This window comes from Tauraco erythrolophus, chromosome 7 (assembly GCF_009769465.1).
Source record: "Tauraco erythrolophus isolate bTauEry1 chromosome 7, bTauEry1.pri, whole genome shotgun sequence".
Taxonomy (NCBI): Eukaryota; Metazoa; Chordata; class Aves; order Musophagiformes; family Musophagidae; genus Tauraco; species Tauraco erythrolophus.
The window spans coordinates 23267725-23292459 of record NC_141471.1 but is presented as its reverse complement, the minus strand read 5'-3'; the positions used below and the strand labels follow the sequence as shown (position 1 = coordinate 23292459).

General features: G+C 39.4%; 1 protein-coding gene across 3 annotated transcripts in view; it reads right to left on the bottom strand.

The window, feature by feature from the left end:
* Positions 1-16699, bottom strand: part of TRDMT1 (tRNA aspartic acid methyltransferase 1) — a 29632-nt gene extending 12933 nt beyond the window's left edge. For 2 of the 3 annotated variants that reach the window (XM_086614871.1, XM_086614873.1), the window contains exons 1-5: positions 16622-16699; positions 7977-8086; positions 6231-6307; positions 4839-4910; positions 998-1063 (exon numbers count right to left, since the gene is read on the bottom strand). In XM_086614871.1, coding sequence (XP_086470997.1) covers positions 998-1063; positions 4839-4910; positions 6231-6307; positions 7977-8086; positions 16622-16685 — 389 coding nt within the window. In that variant the 5' untranslated portion in view covers positions 16686-16699. Of the gene's footprint in view, positions 1-997; positions 1064-4838; positions 4911-6230; positions 6308-7976; positions 8087-16621 lie in introns of those variants that run through there. The other variant, XM_086614872.1, reaches the window with a different exon arrangement.
* Between the last annotated feature and the right edge of the window lie 8036 nt (positions 16700-24735).

Genomic DNA, 24735 nt, shown 5'->3' with positions numbered 1-24735 from the left:
GACTTGCCTTTTGTATTCCATGCAGACCACGCCAGGCTGGAACTATACAAAAAGCATGAGCTGTGATCTGTACCTGATACTGTATGTGACACTGCATCCCAAGCATTACAAGAGAAAACAAGTGTTCTGACTGGGATGCTTTCTGTGCTACCATTTATTCCAAACACTGGCCAGCAAGGCATAGCCTAGGGAATCGCAGGTCTACAGCAGCAGCCTGCACCTCCAACAAAATGTTCAAGTGTTCACAGAGGACTGCTGCATGCTTAACTAGCGAGAGTGCTGAACACATCTTCCAGCTGCCTGCCATATTGATTAAGGAGCATGATGTGTAGGGTGGCTGCTCTTTTGGTGCTTTAAGGAATGTTATGGAAACATCCTACTCTATTCCAGCAAGAAATGAGAGGAAGACTACAACCTCCTGTCTCCTGCTTTGCCAACAAGAGAGGAGAACACTCCTGCTGCCATTAGGTAACCTTATTGACAACTTTCCTTTTCCACATTTCAGATGAAGACTATATAGTCTTCACACTGTATCCCTGGACCATTTTATGGCAACTCCGAACCAGTGATAATCTACTACCAACAAAGGTACTGAAGAAACCCCTGTACTGTACTGTGATCTTAACACAAGCTACCCTGAGCTCCTGTCATGGGTAAAAAACCAAAACCTCTGAGTGCAATACCTATTGCTATTTTTCTTTTAAAATTGATATTGAACCCTCCTAAAAGAGATAGGATTATCAAATAAAATCAATGGAGTCAACTTGTTATAAAATATTTTATCCGCTTAGAGAAAGAAATAGTTATTTAGCAACGTCCTTTCACAACCTAAGATTTTCATTCCTAAATTAAAACAGTATTTTTAACTCACAGCTGCTAGCTGTCTTATCTCACTCTATTTTGTTAACTTAAATTCTAGGAAATAAAAATCCTGCCCTCTCCTTCTAAGTAAAATGTTCTTTATTAGAAATGAAAACCTGCATAAATTAGACTTTACCTTGCAGAAGAGGATTCAAATCCTTTAACGTTTTCTAAAAGTAGGTACCTTGGAAGCTTCTGGAGCCTACAAGGAAAAAAAAAAAGATCAACAAATCAGAGTAACAAGATGTAAACTACATTATATTCATTCACAGATTTGTTTAGCTACAAGAAAGATCAAAGTATTTCCACATCATGCTACCTGCTCAAGTTTCACATCCTTAAAAAAAACGTATCTCAACTTTCAAGGTTGCCTAGATCAAATCATTCCCAACTGAATTAAAAATGTAGACTGCTGGTAATTGTAAAAAACAACAAAACCCACTTATGTTCACACAGACTGCTGTACCCTTCTGTACCCCATGCATGTACTTCTGAAAATGCTTACCACTGTTCATTTCCTAAAGCATAATATTATTATTTAAGAGACAGAGTTTGTAATAGGAAAGATAATTGTCAGGGGAAAAAAGATAACTATTCAGCCATGGAACGGAAAACTTTTGTTTTAAAATGCTTAAACCCAAAATCAATGTCAAAATGTCACATCAACTTTACTGATAACACATGAGAACCAGTATTCCGCTAATTGCTTTAAGAAATATGACATGTTTAGAGCTCAAACTGCAGATATTCTCAGTTTTCTATATTTAACTTTTTCATTTTGATGGGGGAAGGGGAAGGAGATGACTGAGGTTTAGCAAGATCAATGCAGAGGTCTGGAAAGGGGCTCATTCCAAAAACAGCACATTAAATCTCTGGAGAAAGGAACATGGCAAAACTGTGCCAGGGACCATTCTAACAATGTAGAAGCATAGATGATTCAGGTTCAAGTCTCTGGAAACATTCCCTGGCACTGATTAGTTATCTAGTAAGGCTAATGTAGACATAGTATGTCTGCCACACATGAGGATCTCAGAACAGCACATAGAAACAAGATCCTAATGCCACTAGACAGCAGCTCCATGCTTATTTAAGGCAGTAAGTGACTTTGGACTTCTACTGGCACAAATCACAGAATTTGTTTTAGCACATTCTTAACTACCGTCAATTAAAGACATTCGCATCAAGAATTAAAGAACTAAAGCATTTCACAAGAAATTGGAAAATGTACAAGATACTATGTTAAATTTTAAAAACCTAAAAATAATAGTGAAAAAAATAATACTAAACTGAAAAAAGCAGCAGCAGCCAAATTCCCTGCAGAGGAATGGAGAATATATCTGTTTACCCATGCTCATCATCATCACCTACTATGAAACTTATTTATAAAGTAATGAATCCAGAGCATAGCCTGAAATGCAAGAGCTCACACAGGATAAACAGATCACAAGACAAGTAATCACCATACAAAGAGTACGTGTTAAGTACTTGGCAGGTATTAACATTACAAATGTGTCTGTAAAAGTAGCACTTTGACATCTTAGCAATAGGTTTCCCTGGGTTATGGCTTGGGCATGATAAACAGACCCCGGACCATTGAGGTCAGACTTTGTTTGTTCTCTGAGTGCTCCAAGGATTTCCCAGGTCTTTCCAGATCTTGAAACTGTCCTTTCCATACCTCTGATATTTGTCTTCCCACAATATCTTTGAGCCTCATTTCAGTGGCATTTCATTATAAAAGGCTGAATGTAAGGTAGGAACAGCCAAGGAGTGACTAATTATTTTATAGCTTCCATAAACTGAACACATGCTATATCAATTTAGAATGCAAAGTGGTAATTCCTATACTAAGAATTTCCCTTTTTTGGACTGAAATACTTCATACTCAATGTTTGGCAAACATGTCATATCCAGAAATTACAGAAACACTATCTCAGTAAAACATAAATCTATTGGAACGGAGAAACTCTGCAGAAGTCACCTTCTTGAACATATTACAGACTGCTTACAGTAGGTACTGCCTTGAGAAACAACCTGCCCGAGGGAGATAAGGGAGTCAGCACGGTCTCACGGGCATTGAGATAAAGTGCCACAGCCAAGTCCAGCTCCTTTGCATTACCATGACAGAAAAGTGTCTTACTCATGTCCTGCAGTGTCTAAAGCTTTGGTTTTGAGAAGGCAATACTTCTGCCCTTTATCCAGCTTAGCTCACAGCAAACAGGAAGCAACATTTCCATATTAATGTACATCAGTGTCCCAAAGGCAGCTAGCCTCTTAACTGTGTCTCACTTTAACAGAAAGGAATACAGAGGTCAGGATTCCCTTAAGGACAGGGAAGGTACTATTATTCTGACAAATTATTAACTTACACACTATCTGCTGTTTTTAATTTATCATTTTGAAAGGTCAGTCTGGAGGACTAAGTTACATTCCTTGTTCCAGAAAAGATATCCTTTGCAACTTTTCAAAATTCACATTATCTCCCTATTTTTGTGCCTCTGCTAGAAGCAGGGGAGTAATATAATCTTTCTTTTTACCTATCAATTGTCTAACTTACTAGGTTACAGAATCTGTACCGTTTTCTGTTTTATGTTCTCTGTCACAGATTTCTTGGGTGATCCCAGCCAAGCCACCCAGTTCTTCTATGTCTGTTGCCTGCCTGCTGATGACACAGGCAAAGAGGTGGTCCCATTTAATGTTGCTGGCTGCTAAAAAGTTGTTTCGGGAAGAAGGATTAAGATCCTCTTGTCACAGTGGTAAAAGCACTTTGAAAGAAATCCTGTTGTTGGTACCAGTTTCCTTTTATGCAGATAGCATTTATTAAAAAAAAGGAAAAAAAAAAAAAGAGTCAGCCAGACATTTCTTCATCCTCCTCCAATTCTGAGAGTAAGATTAACTAACGAAGGAATATACAGAGAGCAGCTGTCTCGGTCTCCAGCAGAAGCAGGACTGCCAGGAATGGTAAGTGTCTGGTGGACTGTAACTGATGCAAATTCTCAGGCTCATGCCAACTGGTGCCCAATGGACATCTCAATCCAGAAGCAGAGATTGCTGCTGGATAATCTCCCTGAGCAACTGCTTGCTTCACTTCCCCAGGAAGGTTGCTTACAGTGCTATGCATCTCTTCCCAAAAAAGACTACAAGCATTACTTGGAGCTGATTTTTAACACTCTCAATAAGAACAATTTAGGTCAGCAAAAACTTCTTTCTTTGGATTTACTGTTTCAAAATTTAATGCATAAATAATACAAATCATTATGGCTATTTTATGTGGAACTAGGGTCTGACCAGGCAAAAATGATAAATTAACACAAAGACAAGGGCACCATTCAGACAGTGCAGTGCTATTCAAATTTTTTAGTAATACTACTCAAAATAGAGATTGTACTACAAACCAAAAATACATAAGCTGCCCCAAAATATCTAGAAGCAGCACCAAAAAGACAGAATAGACACTTTGAGAAAGAATGGAAGGGGATAGAAGATGTATAGTATTTCACGGTCAATAACATGTTTAAATAAACTCTTTCAAATGTTACCTATTCAAAAGGTGACTAAATGTTCAATTAAAGCTTTTTCAATCTGGTATTTCCAACAATTTTCATGTTTCCATGACGCCCATTAGTAAACTATTATATTACCTACTCCTGCTTCTAAATAAAGTCAGTGCAAGTTTGATGTTGAACTGAAAATAAACAACTCAACTTGTTTCATTTATGATACAGCCACAGTTTAAACAGACATACAATAAAAAAGAAAACTCAACAATGAAAGCATATACAGTAACTATCAAATGATAATGGCATTACTAAAATACAAGTATTTAAGTTACATATGATCACATGAAAACAAACATGTAATACAACACAACACTAGTAGTATCCCTGTAAAACATTACAGATGGCTTGTCTCGCTGCAATATAAAACACCTGCTTAGTTACATCAAAGGCTTGAGAACTGAGACAGAAGTTCATTTATACCTTGGGAGAATATCAAGGATATAAAGAAAGCTCTTTGTCCGTGGATCAGATACATCACCTTGCAGGCCAACTCTAAGAAAGAATAAAGAAACACTTGTATATAACTTGGAGGAAACTGACATTTGACTTACATTTTTCTACAGAATGATCTAACTTTTTGCTTTGAGTTTCAAAAACAGATTCTGCAAAAGCATGGTGTATAGGCATGAGGACCTGCTCACAGAGGCAACATCCTAAGAATTGCTCTAAGGAATGAAAGCCTGCCCCTGGAATCCATCACCTCATAGAGAGGTTAAAAGTGAAGCATTCAGTAATGAAACCCACTCCCCAGTCCGCAAAACGTTTAGCATTCTGGTCTTGTCCAGAAAACCCCTTGAACATACTTGTCTCTGAGAGAACAAAAAAAATCAAACAACTCACTGACTGAAGTTCATGGGAATACCCAGCTATTTTATGTTGAATATATGAAAGTACTTCTACAAATTAAAGCCTCAGTGCTGACCATGTCGCAGGATTAAGCCCCATGTGTATAGCTTTGTAACCAATTTTATAACATTAAACTGGACAGCACATGCAGGTTATAAAAACGATAACATAATATAATGATTCCAGGCCTGTGTTCCTACAACTTATATTTGTATTAGCTTAAAAAGAATAAACGCTTGATAGAAGAGCTTTAGGGTGTCTCCAAATTAAATAGTCATACAAAGATTTTTTTTTCACTATATTATAAAATAAAAGATTTTGAAGGAATGATTCCTATATACATCACAGGTTTGCACAAATAAATTTGTATAGATCAGCACCACTTTGGAAGGACTTCTTTTCAATCTTAGAGCATTCATTGAGATACATTTTCTTACACAAGTAGTTTCATCACCATCATCAGAATTTTTCATTAAGCTACTACTTTGCATGTGTACAGTTGCCAGGATCTTACCTCCACTGGTCACCACTGTCAAAACTATATGAATTTGAAACTAAACCACAAAATCATTTCAAAGACATTATCTTCCTAATCCTGGCTAAAATAGAAATATTCCTCAGAATAAACTACTTATGTGCACATGCAATTTTCAAAGTAGAGCAAAATGTTTGAATTTCACTGTTAGAGAAACAATATGGTATGGAAAATAGGTGCTGTAAGAAGCTTACTTCATTTTAACTGAATCAAAATATACATTACAAGAAATGGGGTTAAAAATTAAGATTCAAATTGCTCCCATTTCTTCCACTTCAGTAAGTCACAGGGTAAGTAGGGCTACAACATTGTTGCTTGGGAAGAGAAAGATACACAGGTGAACCACTCACATAATCGCTCTTGAAAACCTTTCTCTTTTAACAGTTCACATTGTAACAACTGCACTTTTCTCCAAAGTGTGCTGTATCTACCTTGTAAATGGCTGACAGGGAGGACTCATCAAAATCATATCAAAAGATAAAGTGTCAAATTCTTTCAGTGTTATGCCCTGAATAAGGAAAAAAAAACAAAACAAAACAAAACAGAACTTTGAGTGTTGTAAACTCTATGAAACTTTCAAGTCATCTTTGAGACCAAACTACCCCTCGTACTTTCACTATGTGCTTCACCTAGCAAAAAAATACCTAATCTCCCATTTGACCTACAGTTTCATTCTTTTCTGCCTTGGCAAATCATACAATGCAAATATACATTTGAATATGAACCAAAACACACTAATGATGTTAGCATCTATAAATAATCTTGAGATTTTTATCTACTCATTCTTTCAGAAGAGGCTTAGTGGTTCTTTCAGTAGATCACATCAAAATACCAACTGGTTATTTCCTCCAAGTAAAGTATCATTATTTAGATATGAAGTCTTTGTACATCAAAAAAAAAAAAAGAAAAAAATGTTAATTTATCCAAAACAGGTGAAAAAATATTAGATCCTCTCAAAAGACAAAATATCTGAACAGAAAAGTAGCTCAGGTGTCAACATGGTAATTTTTACAGGTCCAAACTGTGAGTTTTAACTCTTAGGAGCTGACTACCAATGCATCCTGTAAAGTTTACTTCATTTTAGTTTTTGCTGAGTAAAAATCTCTCAAAGATGTTACATGGCCAAAAGCTCTACTCTGCAAAAATATTTCTGTTCAGAGAAGAAAGAATTAGGTCTGTAGCATGAACTAATTATACACAGGCAGAATTTCCTCTAGGCTAATGTTAAGGAAAACTAGAAGGACAACATACTAAGGAGCCAGAGGAGAGGAGAAGGACAATGATCAAGTAATTATGAGCTAGACAAAGAAATCACTGCCTTGCATATTTTGAGGGATATCTGTATAGCAAATGTAACATAACTGCCCACAGAAATTAGACAAAAGCTGCTATTTTTCCAATAAATTTAAAGAAGATCTTACTGACTGTAATCTGCATATTTATATTTCCCATATAAAACTTTAAACCATCATTTAGCCTGTTATTGTTGAGTGCTGAATAAGCAGCTAACCTTTAGACACCTTGTTTAAGTCTTAAGCTGGTATCTTAAAACAAATTCAGTATCTTTTACTGTCATGTTGTAAAACTGTAAAAGATTAAAAAGTGTACAGTAATTTCTAACTAAATCCAAGTAAAGCCACAGGCCTAGTTTGCCCCTTGATTAATAAAACAGAAACAAATTTTACCTAGTTCTCCAAATAATTTGGAAAAGAGACAGAATTCCTAAACCATTTGATCTATTGAGCTCACAAAAAAAAACCCGCAAGTCTGTCCCATCCAGTATATTTTCTTGTTTTACTGAGCTCAACTATAACTACAAAACGAAGTCATGCCTTCAAGTAATTTAATTAAATTCTTTCAAAATACATGAAAATATTTTTTTAATCTAAAAATACGATTTTTGTCATTTCTTTACTGCTGGTAAGCATTCCTCTTGGCATTCACATAACCCTTCTTGATGCAACAGCCAAGACTTTTCAGGAAAAGACTGCAGTGTGAGTATCCCTCTAACTTCAACACAAAACTACAGCACAATAAATCAAAGTTATTGTAAAACTGCTATATTCATAACAACATACATTAAATCTTTTTGTTTCTCATATTAGTAAGAAGGCTAGCGAAAACAACTTACATCTACTAACGCCAGATTACAGGAAGAAAATACATTCATTATTCACCTCAATTGTCTTTGCCCATAGTGGTGTGCTGGGAAAGTTGTGCTTATAAACTTCATTGGCAAGAGTGTTCACATCAACAGCAGCAACAACTTCTGCAGATGCGCAGCTTTCTAAAATTAAAAAAATAAATAAACTGTAGCTTCTCTTTACTCCTCTTGAAAAAATGTGTTTGTTCAGTTGTGTTACAGCTACACTCAAAAATAAAAGTGAAATTACAGGATCAAACTCTGCTGTGTTGCCATTAAAACTTTATATGAAAACTATACCGTGTTTCTAATCATATGGCCAACACTTCCCTCCCTTAGGTAATCAAACATGGAAGCTAACTGTGCACTTCTTAACTTGTAGATACAGTCACACATAAACTCCAAACAGGGCACATCTCTACAATGTTCCCACCTGCAGTCAGTTGGTCTCTGTGGCCACCAAGTTCCTTAGCTATAGCAATGCAGCCTGAGCCAACGTGCCGAGCCCCTCTGCCAACGCCTGAGACTCTCCAGCCACTGACAACTTACAGGAACTAAATGTGTTATTTTAGAAGTATACTACTTCTCATTGGGAAAAAATGGCACCAATAAATATGTCTGAAGTACATCTACTCTTGCAATGAAACTTTAAGAAGTCGCCTGAAAAACATTTGTGCTTATATTCCAAGAAGACCTTGGGCCTTGAACTTAGCTGCTGCCTCCTTTGGCTTCAAGGTCCCTACCACACTAAACGCTCTGAAGGACAAAATGTGGCAGCTCCTCTTCTTTTGGTATCAAAGGAAGTACTTCCAGACACTTAGCAGTGTTATGAAAAAGAGAGCACAGTGTAACAAATCTACTGACAGTTAAAATCCTGAAAGAAAAATACACTACAAAGAACGCAAACAAGCATCGGAAATAATAATAATATCGGAATAATAGGGTGAAACAGAAAACAGAAGAGTGCTTAATGCTGTCAATCCATGCTCATCATGTCACACTATTGATTATTACTAAACACAATTCCTTCACCGAGGCTTTTTACCCAGGACAATGGGCTGTGGTCACTGTTATAGCCACAGGCAGAAAACAGCGACCGTACTTCCTGATATACGAGACCAGTTTCAACCACCAGGAAATCGACACTATGGTCACCGCTAGAAAGCCCCAGATGTAACACAGACGATTTCAAACAAAATTTTGTAAGCCAAAAGAAACAAGGCAAATAGCCATATGCCTTTGAGGACTCTCACGACATACTCAAGTAACACATTAACAAATGACCTTATGAGGCATTTTATAAATTACTGCTAGTCAGCTAATTATTTACCATTTGAGAGGACGAAAAACCAACTACAATGTCTCCAGCGGATTTAATTCTGAGTGGTACAGTTATCACCCATCTTTCAAGTTTTCAAGGCCATCTTATTCAAAACTAAGACGAAAGAGAAATCCGGGTATTGGAAAGATTGTAGCAGACGTTTGAACAAAGACCCACCTGGTTCTCCTGGGTATACTTGGTGCAATAGAGGGCAAAAAGAATAGGAGTTTCACACGAAAATTATTTACAGACAGCAGCCTGTTAAGGGTCAACATACAAATCATTATTTGCTGTTACTGCTTTGACATTTTGACCATAAATTGTAACTGAAGTATTAAATACAGGTGTATCCAGGAGGACAACAGAATTCCTACACCTGAGATTACAGAACAGGTACGTTAACACTGACATCTAGCGTGAAAAGAACGCCATCTGAGCAGGTCGACTGTCTCAACTCACAAGCACATTCAAGAACCAACACTGTAGCACCTAAGCAAAGGGAAAAAACTTCAAGTACTGTTTAAGAGATTGCTTTTCTCATTTATACTTTCAGTTCTTATAACACGTCCTGACAAGCTGATCCTTACTGTGTTTTCCAGGCACCCCAGAAGAAAAAAAAAAAAAAAAGGAAGAACCTCAAATTATTATCTAAACTAACACATAGATTAAAAAGCAGTGTGCTTTCTCTCACAACTCACAATTCAGATGCTCATCCTTGTTACTAACATCAGTCCAATCTCTCCCTGCATACATGCAAGAAAACAGAAGTACTGAGGATTTGCATCAGGGGATTTACAGAAATGCCTGGAAATACTGAAAGAGAGCACATAGCTAATTGCAATTTATTGAATTCCCTTGCAATACAATGTTCATTGTAAACCAGAGATGTTAACCCGCATGGAAAAGGGACAAGAACCCTTTCTGAACTATTCCACCCGACATCCTCTCTTCCCAATTCAAAGACCTGATAATATTTTCAAAGCTTCTCCTCCTTTTCATTCAAAAGCAGTGGCTCACTTGGGAGTTCCTGTTACAGAACAGACTCCCTCTAAAAGCTGATTAAACATATTTGTGTGGAAATACCCTGGAAACGCATGAAGGAGCTCAAGCAGACAAGCAGATCTCACACATCCAATCTAACAAAGAAAAGCTTGTGTGGATTTCAAACAATGCAAAAATAAAACATTTTTGAAGAACTTCTCCTGAAATTTAAATAACTTCAATGTCAAACTGTGATAGTCTGTTTTGCTATAGCATTTATATGTATTACTTGAAAATGACAGTAGGAATGTATCATGAAAAAGACTGAAAGTAGAATCTAAAAAAAAAAAAACAAAAAACCCAAACCAGAATCGAGACTGTGTTTAACTATCCCCACTGACAAACAGCACGAAAGCAACTCAGGGATATGAAAATGCCCCTGAACTGCTGACTTGATGAGATGTTCAATCAGCTCCCCAAAACATATAGCAGAACTTCAATACAGAAAGAGACACAGCTCTGGAAAGGGTTTTTTTTTCAAACAAAAACGTCCAATTTTCAAAACACAGCCATTTAAGAGAATTACAACTATGTAGAAAACAATTTTTATGCAGACTAAAGAAAAGACAATACACATTTTCTAAGTGAAACTAAGTAGCTGCTGGAATACTTGATTTGCAATACTCCTCCACACCACAGGTTTTGAACCCGGGCTTTGCACTCCTGAAAAAGCAACCACAGACATGATGGGGAAGTTACTGAGGGAGGTGTTATGGCTTAATTTCAGGCACATTAGCTTGTAGTACTGCCTCTTGGCTGAAAGCAGGTGTACTTAAATTTGTACGATCCTACTAGGAAAGTACTGGTTTTGCACTTGAGTCTTAAAACCACTAGGATCCACACAGCAGAAACTCTTTAACTGTTATTTAAATGGCCTAAAGAGACAGCAATAAAACGTCGGGTCCCAATTCTCCATTCTGTTGCATACACAATGCGTACGAGCCATTTCAGCCACGTAGTGGCCACTCCAGAGGCCACTCCAGAGAACTGGATGCTGCTGTAATGATTGAGAGGTGCAGCATTTGAAACAAAGGAAGACAAGATGTGTGCATTAGCTTCTGACTTGGAAAAAACAAACCCAAAGGGTGTCATCCTCAATCCCTGAAAATAAAATTTCTGACATTACAATATCTGTCCTTTTCCTCTTCAGAATCGATTCCTTTGTCATGTGTTTCTAGCAGACCCTAAAATTAACATAGATCTGTTTATATTCACCACTACTTTTTTAATAGAATCATCAATGTCAGCAGAGCACATGAAATACACGGTGTTACACCAAGGGCAGAGCCTGGCGGATCTCAGCATATCGGAAAATCAGAGCCAGAACAATTATCTATTCTAACAGGTATATGGAAACAGATGGAAAAGGGAAGATTAGTCAGATGTTTTGTCAGTCCTGTTTCCTTTTAAAACAGAGAGCAGAGACTTCACTTCTGGAGTTGTCAGCTCTTGGCTGAAATGATTAGGCTGAACTGCCCATGGCTACAGTCAACACAACTATCAGTAAACCTGATACTTGCTTCCTGCAGGATACTTAGCAACTTTTTTCACTGCTCTATTTCTACAGGATTTGTTCATGTTCAGCCATATAACTATGTAAATTTACACTGTAGCACAACTGGCACCATCCTGTGCTATAAAGAGCTGCGTTTTAGAGAAGCATTACATGAAAATGAGTTTAGGTGTAAAAACTTGCTCAAAATGGCAATATTTTTGTTTTGCATTGTGCTGAATTCTAAAGCAGCTTGCCGGTTTTGTCTCCTTTGCCTCTCCTCCTGAGATAGCTACGCTCAGTGTAATTACGCACACCAGTTTATCATGCTGTTCAATTCACAGAGATAATCAAATAAAATGAATAAACAGAGATTACAGAGTACAAGAGACTCAAATCCTTACTCTGTAAAACTGACATACAACAATTGCAAAGGAAAAATATCATCGACCTTATCACTGCAAAATTACGGTATTTTTTAAAAGATGTCCTTTCATGTTTTATGCATGGAGACTTTTTTCCAGTGACCTGGCAGATTACAAACGCTTGTGGGAGAGAACTGGAACCCATTTTTCATGGGAAAACTGCCTAAATTAATAAGCCAGTTTAAGTTTGTTTTGGTTGAGAATGAGGAAGAGCAGGCTGTTTGTTTCATGGAAAGCTGTTAAAAAAATGAATTTGTAGCCAGAGATTTTCTAAAAATAAACCACTGTATTTTTCACTGCAGAAACTCAGCACTTTAAAGAATACATTTGCACACACAAATATATACATGAAGTATTGTACGTTTAGACATATAGGATCTAAATATCAACCTTTATAAATCTCGTAAAGTTTGGAGCACAGGGTGGGAAGAAGGAAGAAATTCACTCCCACCTCTTAGTTGCCTCAATTTTTCAAGAGCGTGAATATGAACAGACTCGCTGACTTCTGACCTTAATCAAGCTCAACTTTCTAAATTATATCTTTTTGCATGATTTGCAGTTAAACTTAAAATACTATTATAAAGCATTCAAAATACAAAACTAGAAATTCTGCATATGCTGAATTATCTACAGATAAAGTATCAACACTAGACAACCTAGACAAGTTGGACAATCCCCAAGATTTTTCTTTTTCAGTTTTGGACTGAAATCTAAATTCAGGAACAGTCTTCTTTTCACTATCAAAAAGAGCCTGATCCAACTATGTAACTATGTACTAATAAATTCTACTACTGCTAATAGAGAAACACTTTTAAGAGAGTATAAGCTTCCATGAATATACTAAAATTCAATTATTTCTTACTGTAGGCAAGGACAATCTCAAAATCAATTGCTTACTACTTGGTGCCAAGTGCATTCGATTTCAATGACAGTTGCCAAAACAATGAACACTCTCATCCTGCAAACTCAAGTATATGCTATCCTAAAACCAAACTTATGGAAGATCATAGCCAAAAAGGGCTTCAAGGTAGAAAAGGAAGTGTCAGATTTCCTGGAAAATACCTATTTGCCAATTGAAAACACTGGCAATTTCACAGAAAAGCAAAAAGTTAGATCAGCTCTGCTAAACATAACTGGCTACATAACACAATCAGAAACCAACACTGAGCCAGAACTTTGCTAGAGTTGCAGAACCCCTTTTGTAGAAAAAGTAGCTTTCCTGGTGTGCTGTCAATGAAGTATTCCATGCTCTCTCTCTTTTCTACGTGTTCTTATTATTTTTCTTGGCTATATAGACTCACTAGAAATCATATTAAGAAAATAAAGTATTATAAATAATCTCTGTCTCTCATGTATCTGGTTTATGAAAGCACTGGTGAAATGGAGGGCTTTCTTTCAAGCTTCTTATTTATACAGAATAAAAAAGCTTCTAGTATTTCTGTACTTGATTTAAATGGAAGATGCCTAATAATCTGCCATTTGCTAAACGACATCCAAAAAATTGTATCAGAGACATTTTCAAACAGCATGGCTTCACGTACATGCATAGGCCCAAATCATATAAGAAACCCTATTATTAAAGTATTTACAGAGGAACATTTACTTTTTCTGTTTGATTTCCACATAAAAGTAAACACTTAAATCCCCCTTGACTTTACTTTGTTCCTTTATAAACTGTGTAAGAAAACTGAATCCAGATGTCTAACAGGCTTAAAAAGAGAAAACAGCAGAAAGGATCAAAATGCCTGACTATATCAGTATTCCTGAATGCAACACAATTCATCAAAACTAGTTTTATATAATGATCTGTCATTAAATGTTTAATCCAGTGCAAATTGCATAGAATCTTTTTTATTCAAATTGCCTGATTATTAGTTTTCACAACACTTAAAACCAGATTTTAATCTAGAAGTGTACAGTTTGGACTTATTTCAAGACAACACAACACCTATGGGCTGTTTTCATATGCTTTCCAGAAAAAAAAGGACTCAGATTTGAAAAAAGTTATACCAACTATAAGGTAAACAGTGTTGTAACTATCTGATTTGCAAATTTCAATTGGTATTTAACCATTTAGTACTATGTAGGGTCATTTACACCAATAAGTCTCCTCTTATACACAGTCCCTTCATCTGCTTTGTCTAGTGCCACTACAGAAGAACCTCAGTCTCACTATTCATACTTACTGTAATTTCTTCAGTCAATGTAAGCCCAGAAGAACAGAAATTACAACATGCACTGACACTGATGCAGTTGGGTTCAGCAAGTTCAGAAACAGTAAGCTTGGAAATCAATTTACCCTTTCAGGAAACAATACAAAGGTTTCATTTAATTCCCTCATCCTCCAAACCACACAATATCTAAAGGTGATAAATGATCTCAAGCCTTCGTGTTCACAGCAACAATTCACTGGGGCATCACTCAATCAGTATATCTTTTGGATACAAGTTAACAAGTATTCTGATATTCTTCTATGGCTGCATTCTCAATATTTCCATCCTTTTAAGTATTTGCTGTGTTGTAAATGACACTTTCTAAGGTGGCCATCTACAGGAAACCACATCTGGCATTACAGTTCATTAACAACGGCAGCACTTTACTGAACACCCACAAGACACTTATTATGTTAAGAACATGGCTAGATAATACTCAGTAAAGATTTGTTACATACATACACACACTAATACATGACAAACAGCTGAGTTTCAGGAACCAAACCACTTTCTAAGGAAATATGGAAATTGTCTATAACATGTAGATGGCTCCCCATCACTTCAGAAACACAACTACTAGAAAAGCAGAGTGTTATCTCATTACAGCTATATACACTATATACAATGTGTAACACTCTCTTTTCATTCCACAAAAACTCCAAAATCTACAGTTCCATACAAAGACATATTTTGCTCTTAATATTCTAAGAATGTCTCTGGAAATAAGAATAATGTATCCTTACAACAGGTGGTTAGGATTATTTATGATAACAAAGTAGGCACCTGTTTTGGTATGTTGTGTATTTAGATTATAAGTAAATGAAACACATATACACATTCAAGCAATAATTAGATAGTAAGAAAAATGCTGCACTGTCAATTGTGAGCATGTTTTAAGTAAATAAATCACGGTAAACGGATTCTACTCTGTAAGTATAACCTTTTAATGCTACACACCTCCCTGGAAAAATAAGGAGATAAGGTGAGTTTTCGCCCGATAATTTTATGACGACGCTCTCTGTTCTAGAGTATAACAGAAGGGCTGCTAATGCTTATGAAGGTTGAAGTATTTGAAGGATTATAGTTACAATTAAAATTATTATGGGGATTCTTGTAAATTATACAAATGTGTGTTGAAACTTGGACTTTGAAGTAACAAGGCCCAGGGCACTTTACAAAGGAAATCAATAGCCCTGACTCAATTTTTTATTTGGGGGAGCCAAGTCACAGGCAGGCTGTAGGACTTGCTGAAGGTCACCCACGCCATTCTTTTAACCATTCAGCCAACTGGGCTCCAGGGTTCCTCGTACCAGACCAAAAACTCACCTGGGCACGTGGTCTAGCATGAACTTTCTATATTCATGTAAATGGTATTTGGTTTTCATATTTATAAAACGTTATACCAACCTCATATGGTCAGGCTCATATTAGATCACGTATTAGCTATTCACCCAACTACGTGCCAAGAAAACGCAGTTTCTGTGCGTGCCTATGGCACACCCTCACTCATTTGATTATTATCCTGTGCGCCTCCATGATCCCGACCCCATTTGCATCAGCAGTGCACGTATTAATGAACAAAAAATCACGGCCTTCCCAGAGGCAGCTTAAAGGGCTGAAGACGGAGCATGGATCCCTAGTTTCCATCCCAACGTGCTTCTGGGTACCTGGTGCCACCCTACGGGCCACAAACACTTTCAGGCAGCGCTCCGTTCACAGCCGCAGACCCCCGGTGCAAACACATCACTAGCCAAAACCCCGCTACCGACCCCCTTACGACTCGCCCCGACGCACCCCTGACAGCCGGCCCGTGAAACAGCACCGACCCCGCCGCAGGGTCACCTTCCCGCCCCTGCCGAGGAGGCTGCGCCGCCGGGGCTTGGGACGCGGGGACCGGGCCGGCCTCCCGCCCCACGGCTTCCTTCCAAACAGGGCTTGTGCGAGACGGCGGCGCGGAGGCACCGCGCCGGCCTGGGGAGGGGGCCGCCAGAGGAGACGGGCCATCTTAGCCCGCCCCATCGAGAAGACAAGGCTCTCCACAGCCTCCACTGCGGGGCCGGGGTCCCATCGAGAAGATGGCGCGCTGGGAGGAGGGAGTGGGCGAGGGCGCGGGCGGGGGGGCGCAGGGCGGGGCTGCGACGGCGGCGAGCACAGAGGGGCGCGCTGGCGGCGGCCGCTGGCCGGTACCTCTCAGGGCCTGGTGCATCCCTCCGATGCCGCTGTAGAGCTCCAACACCCGCAGCGGCGCCATTCCCCGGCAGCCGGCGCGCGGCCCGGCCCTCCCGGTCAACTTCCCGAGCGCCGCCCGCCCGTTCCGCCGCTCTTTCGTTCCCACCTGCCCGTCCGCCTCGGGGCCGGCGGCACCCCGCCAACCCCGCGGTCCCGGCTTCGTTTGGCGGTGCTAATTGTTCGATAACCCCACAGTGGGTTTAGGCCCGGAGGATGAAACTATCCCCCGGCTTAGCGCCTCCTGCCGCCCCCGAGGTGGCCGTGGGGCTGGTGCTGGCCAGCAGCTCTGCCAGCTGTGCCCCGCTGGGAGGCAGGGATCAGGAGAAGGGCCCGCTCCCACCAGGAATCCCTTTGGGGACAACGTCTCCTTCCGGCTGAGGGCTCCTCACAGGGGCAGCGATGAAATCCCGACCCCACCGCCCTTCTTCAGGCCCTGCCCCACCGCAGGGTGCCCAGTGCCTGGGCACGGAGCTGGCGGCCAAGCGTGGCCATTCGCATCAGGGCAGCAGCGAAGGGCAGGCTGGAGGCCAGAATTCCATCAGGTGGCCTGTACCTGGCCAGGGACATAGGGAGAGAAGGGGTTATCCCCGTGCAGAGGTGTGCGTTCTGCTCTGCTGTCCAGACGGTGCGAATAGCACTTGACGGTTTTATGAGCCTACGCCTATTTCGGCGTGCGGTGATGTTTTTGAGAAGTCATTTCAAAGCCTGCTACACTGGTGAAACAGGAAGGAAGGAAATAAGTGATGAAACTGTTCTAATTTGCACTAACACTACGAAATTACTTTTGCTAAACTGGAAAGAGGTGACTCAAAGACATTGTTGCCCATGAAAAGTAGTTGTTTTTAAAACAAATGTTGGACGTGCATTTACATATATATATATATAACAACCAGAGTAAATATCCTGCGCGCTATTATGTGGGTTACCCCATGCAGATGAGCAGACACTCATCTATGCCTCAGTTTGCAGATTTAGATTCTAAAGTGAAGATGGAACCTTAAGAAAAAAACCAAACAAACAAACAACAAAACAACAACCAAACAACTGAACATGTTTCTCTAATAATTTCTTGAATTAATCATATTTTTGTGGTGTCTCCTAGAAACCTGTCAAAAATAAGGTGGATTTGAGGAATATTTATTTTTCCTTCAAAGCTGTCTCATTCAGCCTGTCATAGCAACTCCTACCCCTTGCCTTTCGATAGAGGAAGAACTTTTAGCTGAAAGTGGAGAGCAAAACAGAGAGAAATCTGCTGCCTTTCGACGCACTTCTCCAGAATATGGGACACATCAGCTGTGGAAAACAGTGGAATTAGAAACAAAATTTCAAAGTAAGAATATCGGTCCCTGCCAGCTTTTTTGAAACAGTTCTGTCTTTCACCTGTGGATCTTCATCATCAGAGTCTGGGGCTGCTGCTTTATTTGTCAGCCATGGAAGTAAGCAGGTGACTAAAACAAGAAGTCCAAGGTCTACTTCTAAAATTTCTGAAAGGAAGTGCAGCAGCGGAGGTACCAGGGGAGAACAGCACACACTGCAACCAGCGGTGAGGCAGGCTGCCTGCACGGATGGCCGATGGAGAAGTGAGAAAGGTAGATGAATCACAAGGCATAACAAAACCGGGAATGTGCCAGCTGGAGGGGTTATGGATCAAAGAGGGTTCAAGATGATGAAGGTGGCTACAAAGAGCAAGGTTGTTACCAGCTAAGAAGATACACTTCAGCAGGACCCCTTCCAGATACAGATGCAAGGTGAAGGTAAAGAAAAAGGCAGCTTTTATACTACTGAAATTAGTAAAGCTGATGGAGTTTGCACTCCTCGTATTACTATTTCAGCAACCTATACATCACAGAAATGCGAGATACTGTGATGAGTGGGAGCTACAGGCAGCCGGGAGCAGTTAATTTATTTGCAGCTACCCAGTACCTGGAGCAATTAAAGCTATAGAGGAACAATATTTCCTTATATCAGACAGGGAGACATAGCTAAGCCCTGTTTTTCCCTCTCGTTTCCCTGACTCTGAGGTATTCTTGTCATTCACACATTGGAAAGGCAGAGTCTGGTGGAGAAAGCAGCAGAGATGTCTTCGCTGCACTGATGGCAGTAGAACATTCCCTGCCCAGGGGAAATCCTCCAACTATCTCCTCCACCAGTGTAGTAAACTGGAGAATCTGATCAACACGCCTCCACTCTGGCCACAAAGAAATTCATAAACTAGGTTGGGATTTTATTGGCTGCTTCTTGCAAAGAATGGGAAACACCAAAATTTCCCTAGTGCTCATTTTTAAACAACTGCCAGTAGTCAGTTTTAGAATTCTTTATAACTATGTTTCCCGTAACCTGGTTCTCATTATTAATTGACAGCTGCAAAAAGGACCAAAATGAAAACAGGGAATCTGGAAACAGTTACTTTTAGTGCTCTTCCCTTTATAAATGTACAGTCAGCATAATAATAACCATAGGTTTTGGATCAGATCTTACGTAATAGTATTTAAGGTATGCTGCTTATTTCAGAGATTGGGGCAATGGCCAAGAAAGGCCAAGATCCATGGCCACTCATACCTTTCTTCTTACAAAAAAGCTGAATGATTCCACAGAGAGGACAAGCCCTATGGAAGCAATTGTTCATACTTAATTCAGAAAATCTTGCCAACACATGCTGCCACTGTCATGGGGCAGGCTAAACAGTTGCTCACTCTTGATGTCATGACCCTGAAGCAGCCACATGTCTGCAAAATTTCCCAACTGGATCTCTCTGACTTACTGAAATTTGGATATTGTGACAGATCCTTCTTTCTCCACTCCATGCATATAGGAGGAATAAGATCCCTACAAATCTTAATCAACATTCCATTTGATTAACAGAGGAGTCTAATAACAGAGTTCAAGTCCAATGTCTACCTATCAGTCCTACTTTACTCTCAGTAAAGATACTCGTAAAATTCTTTTAACACTTCAAGGGAAGAGGAATTTCGTTATAATATCCTTCCAGTTTGGGCTTTCTGATATGGAATATCAGATTCTGCAGCTCTGAACTAACATTTCTTAGGACACAGGCATGGACTGTTTCTTATACCAGTTACAGCTCAATAATACAGCTGGCTTTAAATAAAAATTGATATTTTTTTTAAAGAAAGTTAATTTATTCTAAATGAGCCTATTTATAGAACTATGACAATGCATTGACAAAGTAGCTATTAATTCTTGACTCTAATATATTTATAGCAAAATATATTTTAAGCAAAGTGATCATTTAATAACATTTTTAAAGCCATTAGTATAAGCATTTGATATCAGCATTTTCATTGAGACAGCTTTTGAAAACTCCTGCCTCCTAGCAACTAGCAGCGTTTCCTCAATGTAGAAGTTTCCAAAGTTTGCCCACATCTCTGATGAGTGATATGATACAGGTAATCATGCTAGATCTGAAACTGTTGCCTGGGTAACCAATAAACACATCCAGTGAAACAGCTACATGTGGTAAGAGGAACACGCAAATGAAACCACGGCAATATTTTCTCGTCTTAAAATGCTTTAGAATTTTTTAAAATGTTACAATTATCAATGCTGCCAAACATCATCACAGAAACATGCAAAAACCACTGCCTTAAGATTCTGCACTGTACTTGGCAACTGAAGGGTAAAGTTACAAACTATGACTGGACTGTCAAAGCGAGGAGAAAAGATTTTCACTGTTGTGTTTCTATAATTCACACCAGCAACAAGTGCGGACAACAAACACGCACAAAACATTTTATGGGCATATCGAGCTTTCCGCAGTTACACATAACTCTTCTCCCTGCCCTCCCATCTGCAGCAGAGCAGAGACTAACATGCCAGCAAGGCCTCTGTCTGCACCCAGCTGTGAGCAGAAGGTTGCCAGTCTTGCAGTGCATGTCAAAGGGTTTTGCTGATGCCACAATAGCTCAGCAGTATAAATTGCTTGAAGTTTCCTTTGAGTGTAACCCCTCAACATAAGGCTAGCTGATGGAACCTAATAGACCTGTAGCTGTGAAGTGTTTGTGAGCATCTCCTATGTATTCAAAAAATGGAGAGAGAGCAAGAAAAGTCTCTTTCCACTGGTACAGCAAATGTTTAAAAGCGCATTCCCAGTGATCAGCCAAAGCTTCAACACGGGCAAATATTAATGTTGACGGCTGAACAACAAACAACACTTCTTGTGTCTGAATGTCCAGTATAGCTTACTATATACACAAATGAGGATCAGGAAGAGTATACAGACATCTCAGCTGTCTAGAAGGGAAGCTGATGTTCTCGGTAGAAATCGCTGTGGCTAGGAAGGAATGTGAGGCATGCCATACCCTTGCAATGCAATCACTGAATCGAAAAAAATCACTGAGAGTGTCTAGCATAAATTGCTGTTTCCATAACCATTGGCCCAGTAAGTTACTAATAAACTGAAAACCTTTTGCAGTTTATCTAAATCGATCTGTACTGCATGTAATGTTTCAGGAGGGAATTTCTCAGACGTGGTTTCTGCTGAAGTGATGCTCAGTAAAGGTAATGTTCAGCCACAGACGTGGCATTTCTGGGAAGCATCCTGGGCCATGCCAGTATGGCTAATGAAGCCTACGATTTTCATTTATAATGCCAAACATCTGCAAGACTAGAAGTGAAACCCACATCAAACCAGTTTGTTAGCCTCTCTCAATGCGTTTCTAGGAACTTTATACAGGGGAAATTTATGTTGCTGAAATTATTTGGAAGAGTCATCAGACACAAACGTTTTTAACCTTTCTCTTTTCAAATGTATTTATCTCTCCATTTCAGGATTTTATTTTCAGGTTCTGAAGCTATGCATATACTCTGTAGGGAACAAGGAATAAAAGGACATTGCTTCTCTAATTAAATCTTTACTTTTCTGGTTTAAATAAATTTAAATCTAAATAAATCCAGTCTGTTTGTTATATTTGGCCCACCGTGGTCACCCTGGCTGGATGAGAGGCGTATGTTTACATAATGTTTTTGACTTTCTTGTTGTACTTACGCATTCCAGTGCTTGACAAAAAAAAAAAAAAAAAAGGATAAAAAAAGGCTAGTAACTCAAAAAAAACCCCCAAACCCCCCCATACTATAAAAAAAACTTTCACTGGACTGAACAAAACAGACTCTGAGTTCTGTAAGGCCCACTGCAGTCAACCAAAGGACTGTTGCTGCAACTAATGTGTTTTGAATCAGACCTTTGAAGGGTCAGAGGAAACGGGTGACAGCAGGCATGGAGCCAGGCGTTGTTAAAGGGGGGATCAGTTGAAGCCGCTCTGGCAGGATGAGGTAATGGCGTGGGAGATCCCAGCTCGCTTGTAGGGTCAGGAGGAAACGGCATGGTGCTTGCTGCTCTCTTGGGAGGAGGGGGGATGAGGGAAAGGAGAGGAAGAGAGTGTGGATGGTGAGCCTGGATGTGTCTGTTACCTTTTTGCTCAAGGCAGGAACTTCCATCTCCAGCACTCCCATGTGATTTGCACAGTCTATAGTGTGCAAACTGAGAAAGACTGATAGCTGCGTGCCTTTTGCTCACAAACTACATCTAGTATCACCTAAAGCTTTCGTATACCACAGACTTGTCTTTTAAGGAGTTTAGCCTCTGCCCATACTTTGTTTTTCATTCAGTCCCATGTGATGAATTTAATCTTTGACTAAGACTGTAGCTGGCACAGGAAATGTGCTGGTCACCATGGTGGTATGATTTCAGCAGGAGGGTGTTTCCTCCAGAGAGAAAGAAAAGCTTTAATGCAGCTGCAGCAGAGCTGTAACTGTGGACTTGCTGAGCTATCTTGAACTTAGATAAACCACAAGTACGCACAGCAAGTACCGTAAAATCTGCCCAAGAAGCTGAGCACTTGGTGCCCAGGCAGCACAGAGCTGTCTTCCACCATGGCTATATTGCTGGCACTTTGAAAATGAGTTACTTTAAAGTTAATTTAAAGCTATTCGATATCACTTATGAACTGCAATTACAGAAGTGATTGCACTGTAAATATTCTCACTTTGAATGTGTTTACAAATGTCTGTCAAGCATATCAATATACTAAAGCTTAGTGGCTGGACATAGTGCTTTTCTAACAGAAAGTTTTTTGGAAAATAGTCCATAGAAAAGCAGAGGTTTGAAGAAATCATGAGATTTTGTAAGGATAAACTGAAATGAAGGATAAATTGAAAAGTTATTCTGAAAAAAATCCCAGCTAAAATATAAAAGTGTCATTTTTGGCTGCTAGGTATTTTGGGGTCCTTTCCCCCAATTAAGTATTGCCTCAACTAAGAACAAAAAGCTTTAGGTTTTCCTAAAGCTGAAACAAACCTTTTTTAGAAAAAGGGCTATGAATTTAAAATGTTACTTTTGCCAAAACAGTTTGGAGAGAGATAAGCCCCAACAAGCCTAACCTAAATGGCTCAAGAAAGTCTAAAATAGTTCTTTCTGAAGAAGGGAAAGCTACTTGCACAAGCCATATGCCAGTATGGTCTGGCAGTGTTAATATTCAGCTGTAGGGAGCTGGGATGATTTAAGACTCCTGCAAACATGTTTCACATAATTCAGAAGAGAAATACAATGGGAAATTGTTGGAGTTGTCTATCGGGAACCATGCATGTCAGATGAAGTCCCTGAGGATTACTTCATTGCAGTTACAGCGCCAAGTCAGATTTAGCACTCATCTCCTATGGTATAGCACACAGTTGTTCAAAACCTAACAAGACTCAAGTAATTAATTGACCTACACTGTGCATAATCCCCAATGTAATTACCAGTCCAGGCATCATGTATATTGGAGTACAATAGTATTGTGTCCTTTATCTGCAGGATATATCTCAAGATTCCTCTTGATACCACAGAAGTTGATTATTTTCAGAATACAACTGCAGGACAGTGGAATTATTACCATATTCAGGGTAAACCATTCCTCTGGCTTGGAAAGATCTTGACATCTAACCTGCATGTTGTCTCATCCTGGTGTGCTTCGGACTTACGTTGTAGGCTTGGTAACTTCCATGTCATGGAGTTTATGGGAAACACCCAATCCATGTCAAATAAACAGCCACGAATATTGGCAAAAGTCTAAGAGTCAGCAAAACTGAAGTATCTACGAAGCTCCTAAATAGTTGCTAGATCCTTCCTCCTGTCATCCTATAAGCTGTGTCTCACCTAATGACTGTATGCAAGACCGAATTCACAAGGAAAATTTCAAGCAGATAGTGAATTTGTCTTTGTAATGGGAAGCAGGACATCTTTCCACCTGAAAAAATATGGACGCCTTCACTCTTCCAGATATTTGCTTTCTTCCTTCTCCAGCCATATGCAACATTCTGCTCTACATATATTCAATAAATTTTCCGCTCCATTCTCTATAATCCACAATATTTTATGCATACTATCAGCTTAAATCTGGATCATCTTCCCTCCTCAATCCCCGCTGGACAGAGTATATTTATGCTTGAAAATTAGGCATAGAGCTGTCATCTTCTTAGAAAGAATATTATCTTTCTTCTTAGAAGAAGCTCATCTTCTTAGAAACTCAGTCTTCTAAGCTCTGGGGTGTGTGCAGCACCGCCTCTTCCCTCTCGTAAGGAGCCAACCCAGACTGGCCAACACATGTACGTGCAGTCTCATTGGAACCAAGAGTTTGGCATTAGAACTTGGACTGAGAAATCCACTAAAAACTTGACCCTCGAGGAGCTCGTACAGTTCTGTTAGTCCTGGGCATCTCAAAGGAAGAATGGAACAATTGATGCCTGCAATTAACGATTCCATTGCTGTGTCCTGCCTCTTCCTCAGAAAGAACATCATCATTTCCTGGTATATCATGGCAAGAAAACATTATGCTATTTATGCTTTGTGTAAGTGATGGAACTAGGGGAGAGAGAAGAATGAAATCACTCCTCAGATTTAATTGTTTTTTGGCTAGAGGAGCTCTTTAAGCAGTTTGCTTTGAAAAAGCTTGCCCAAAAAGAAGTAGTAAACATCTAACTGACAGGGTTCATTAATGGCATACTAGAAACCCTTCTTTTAGCTTTTTCCAAAAGGGATAATGGATGGATGACTCATGTTTGAAAAAGTTTGCAAT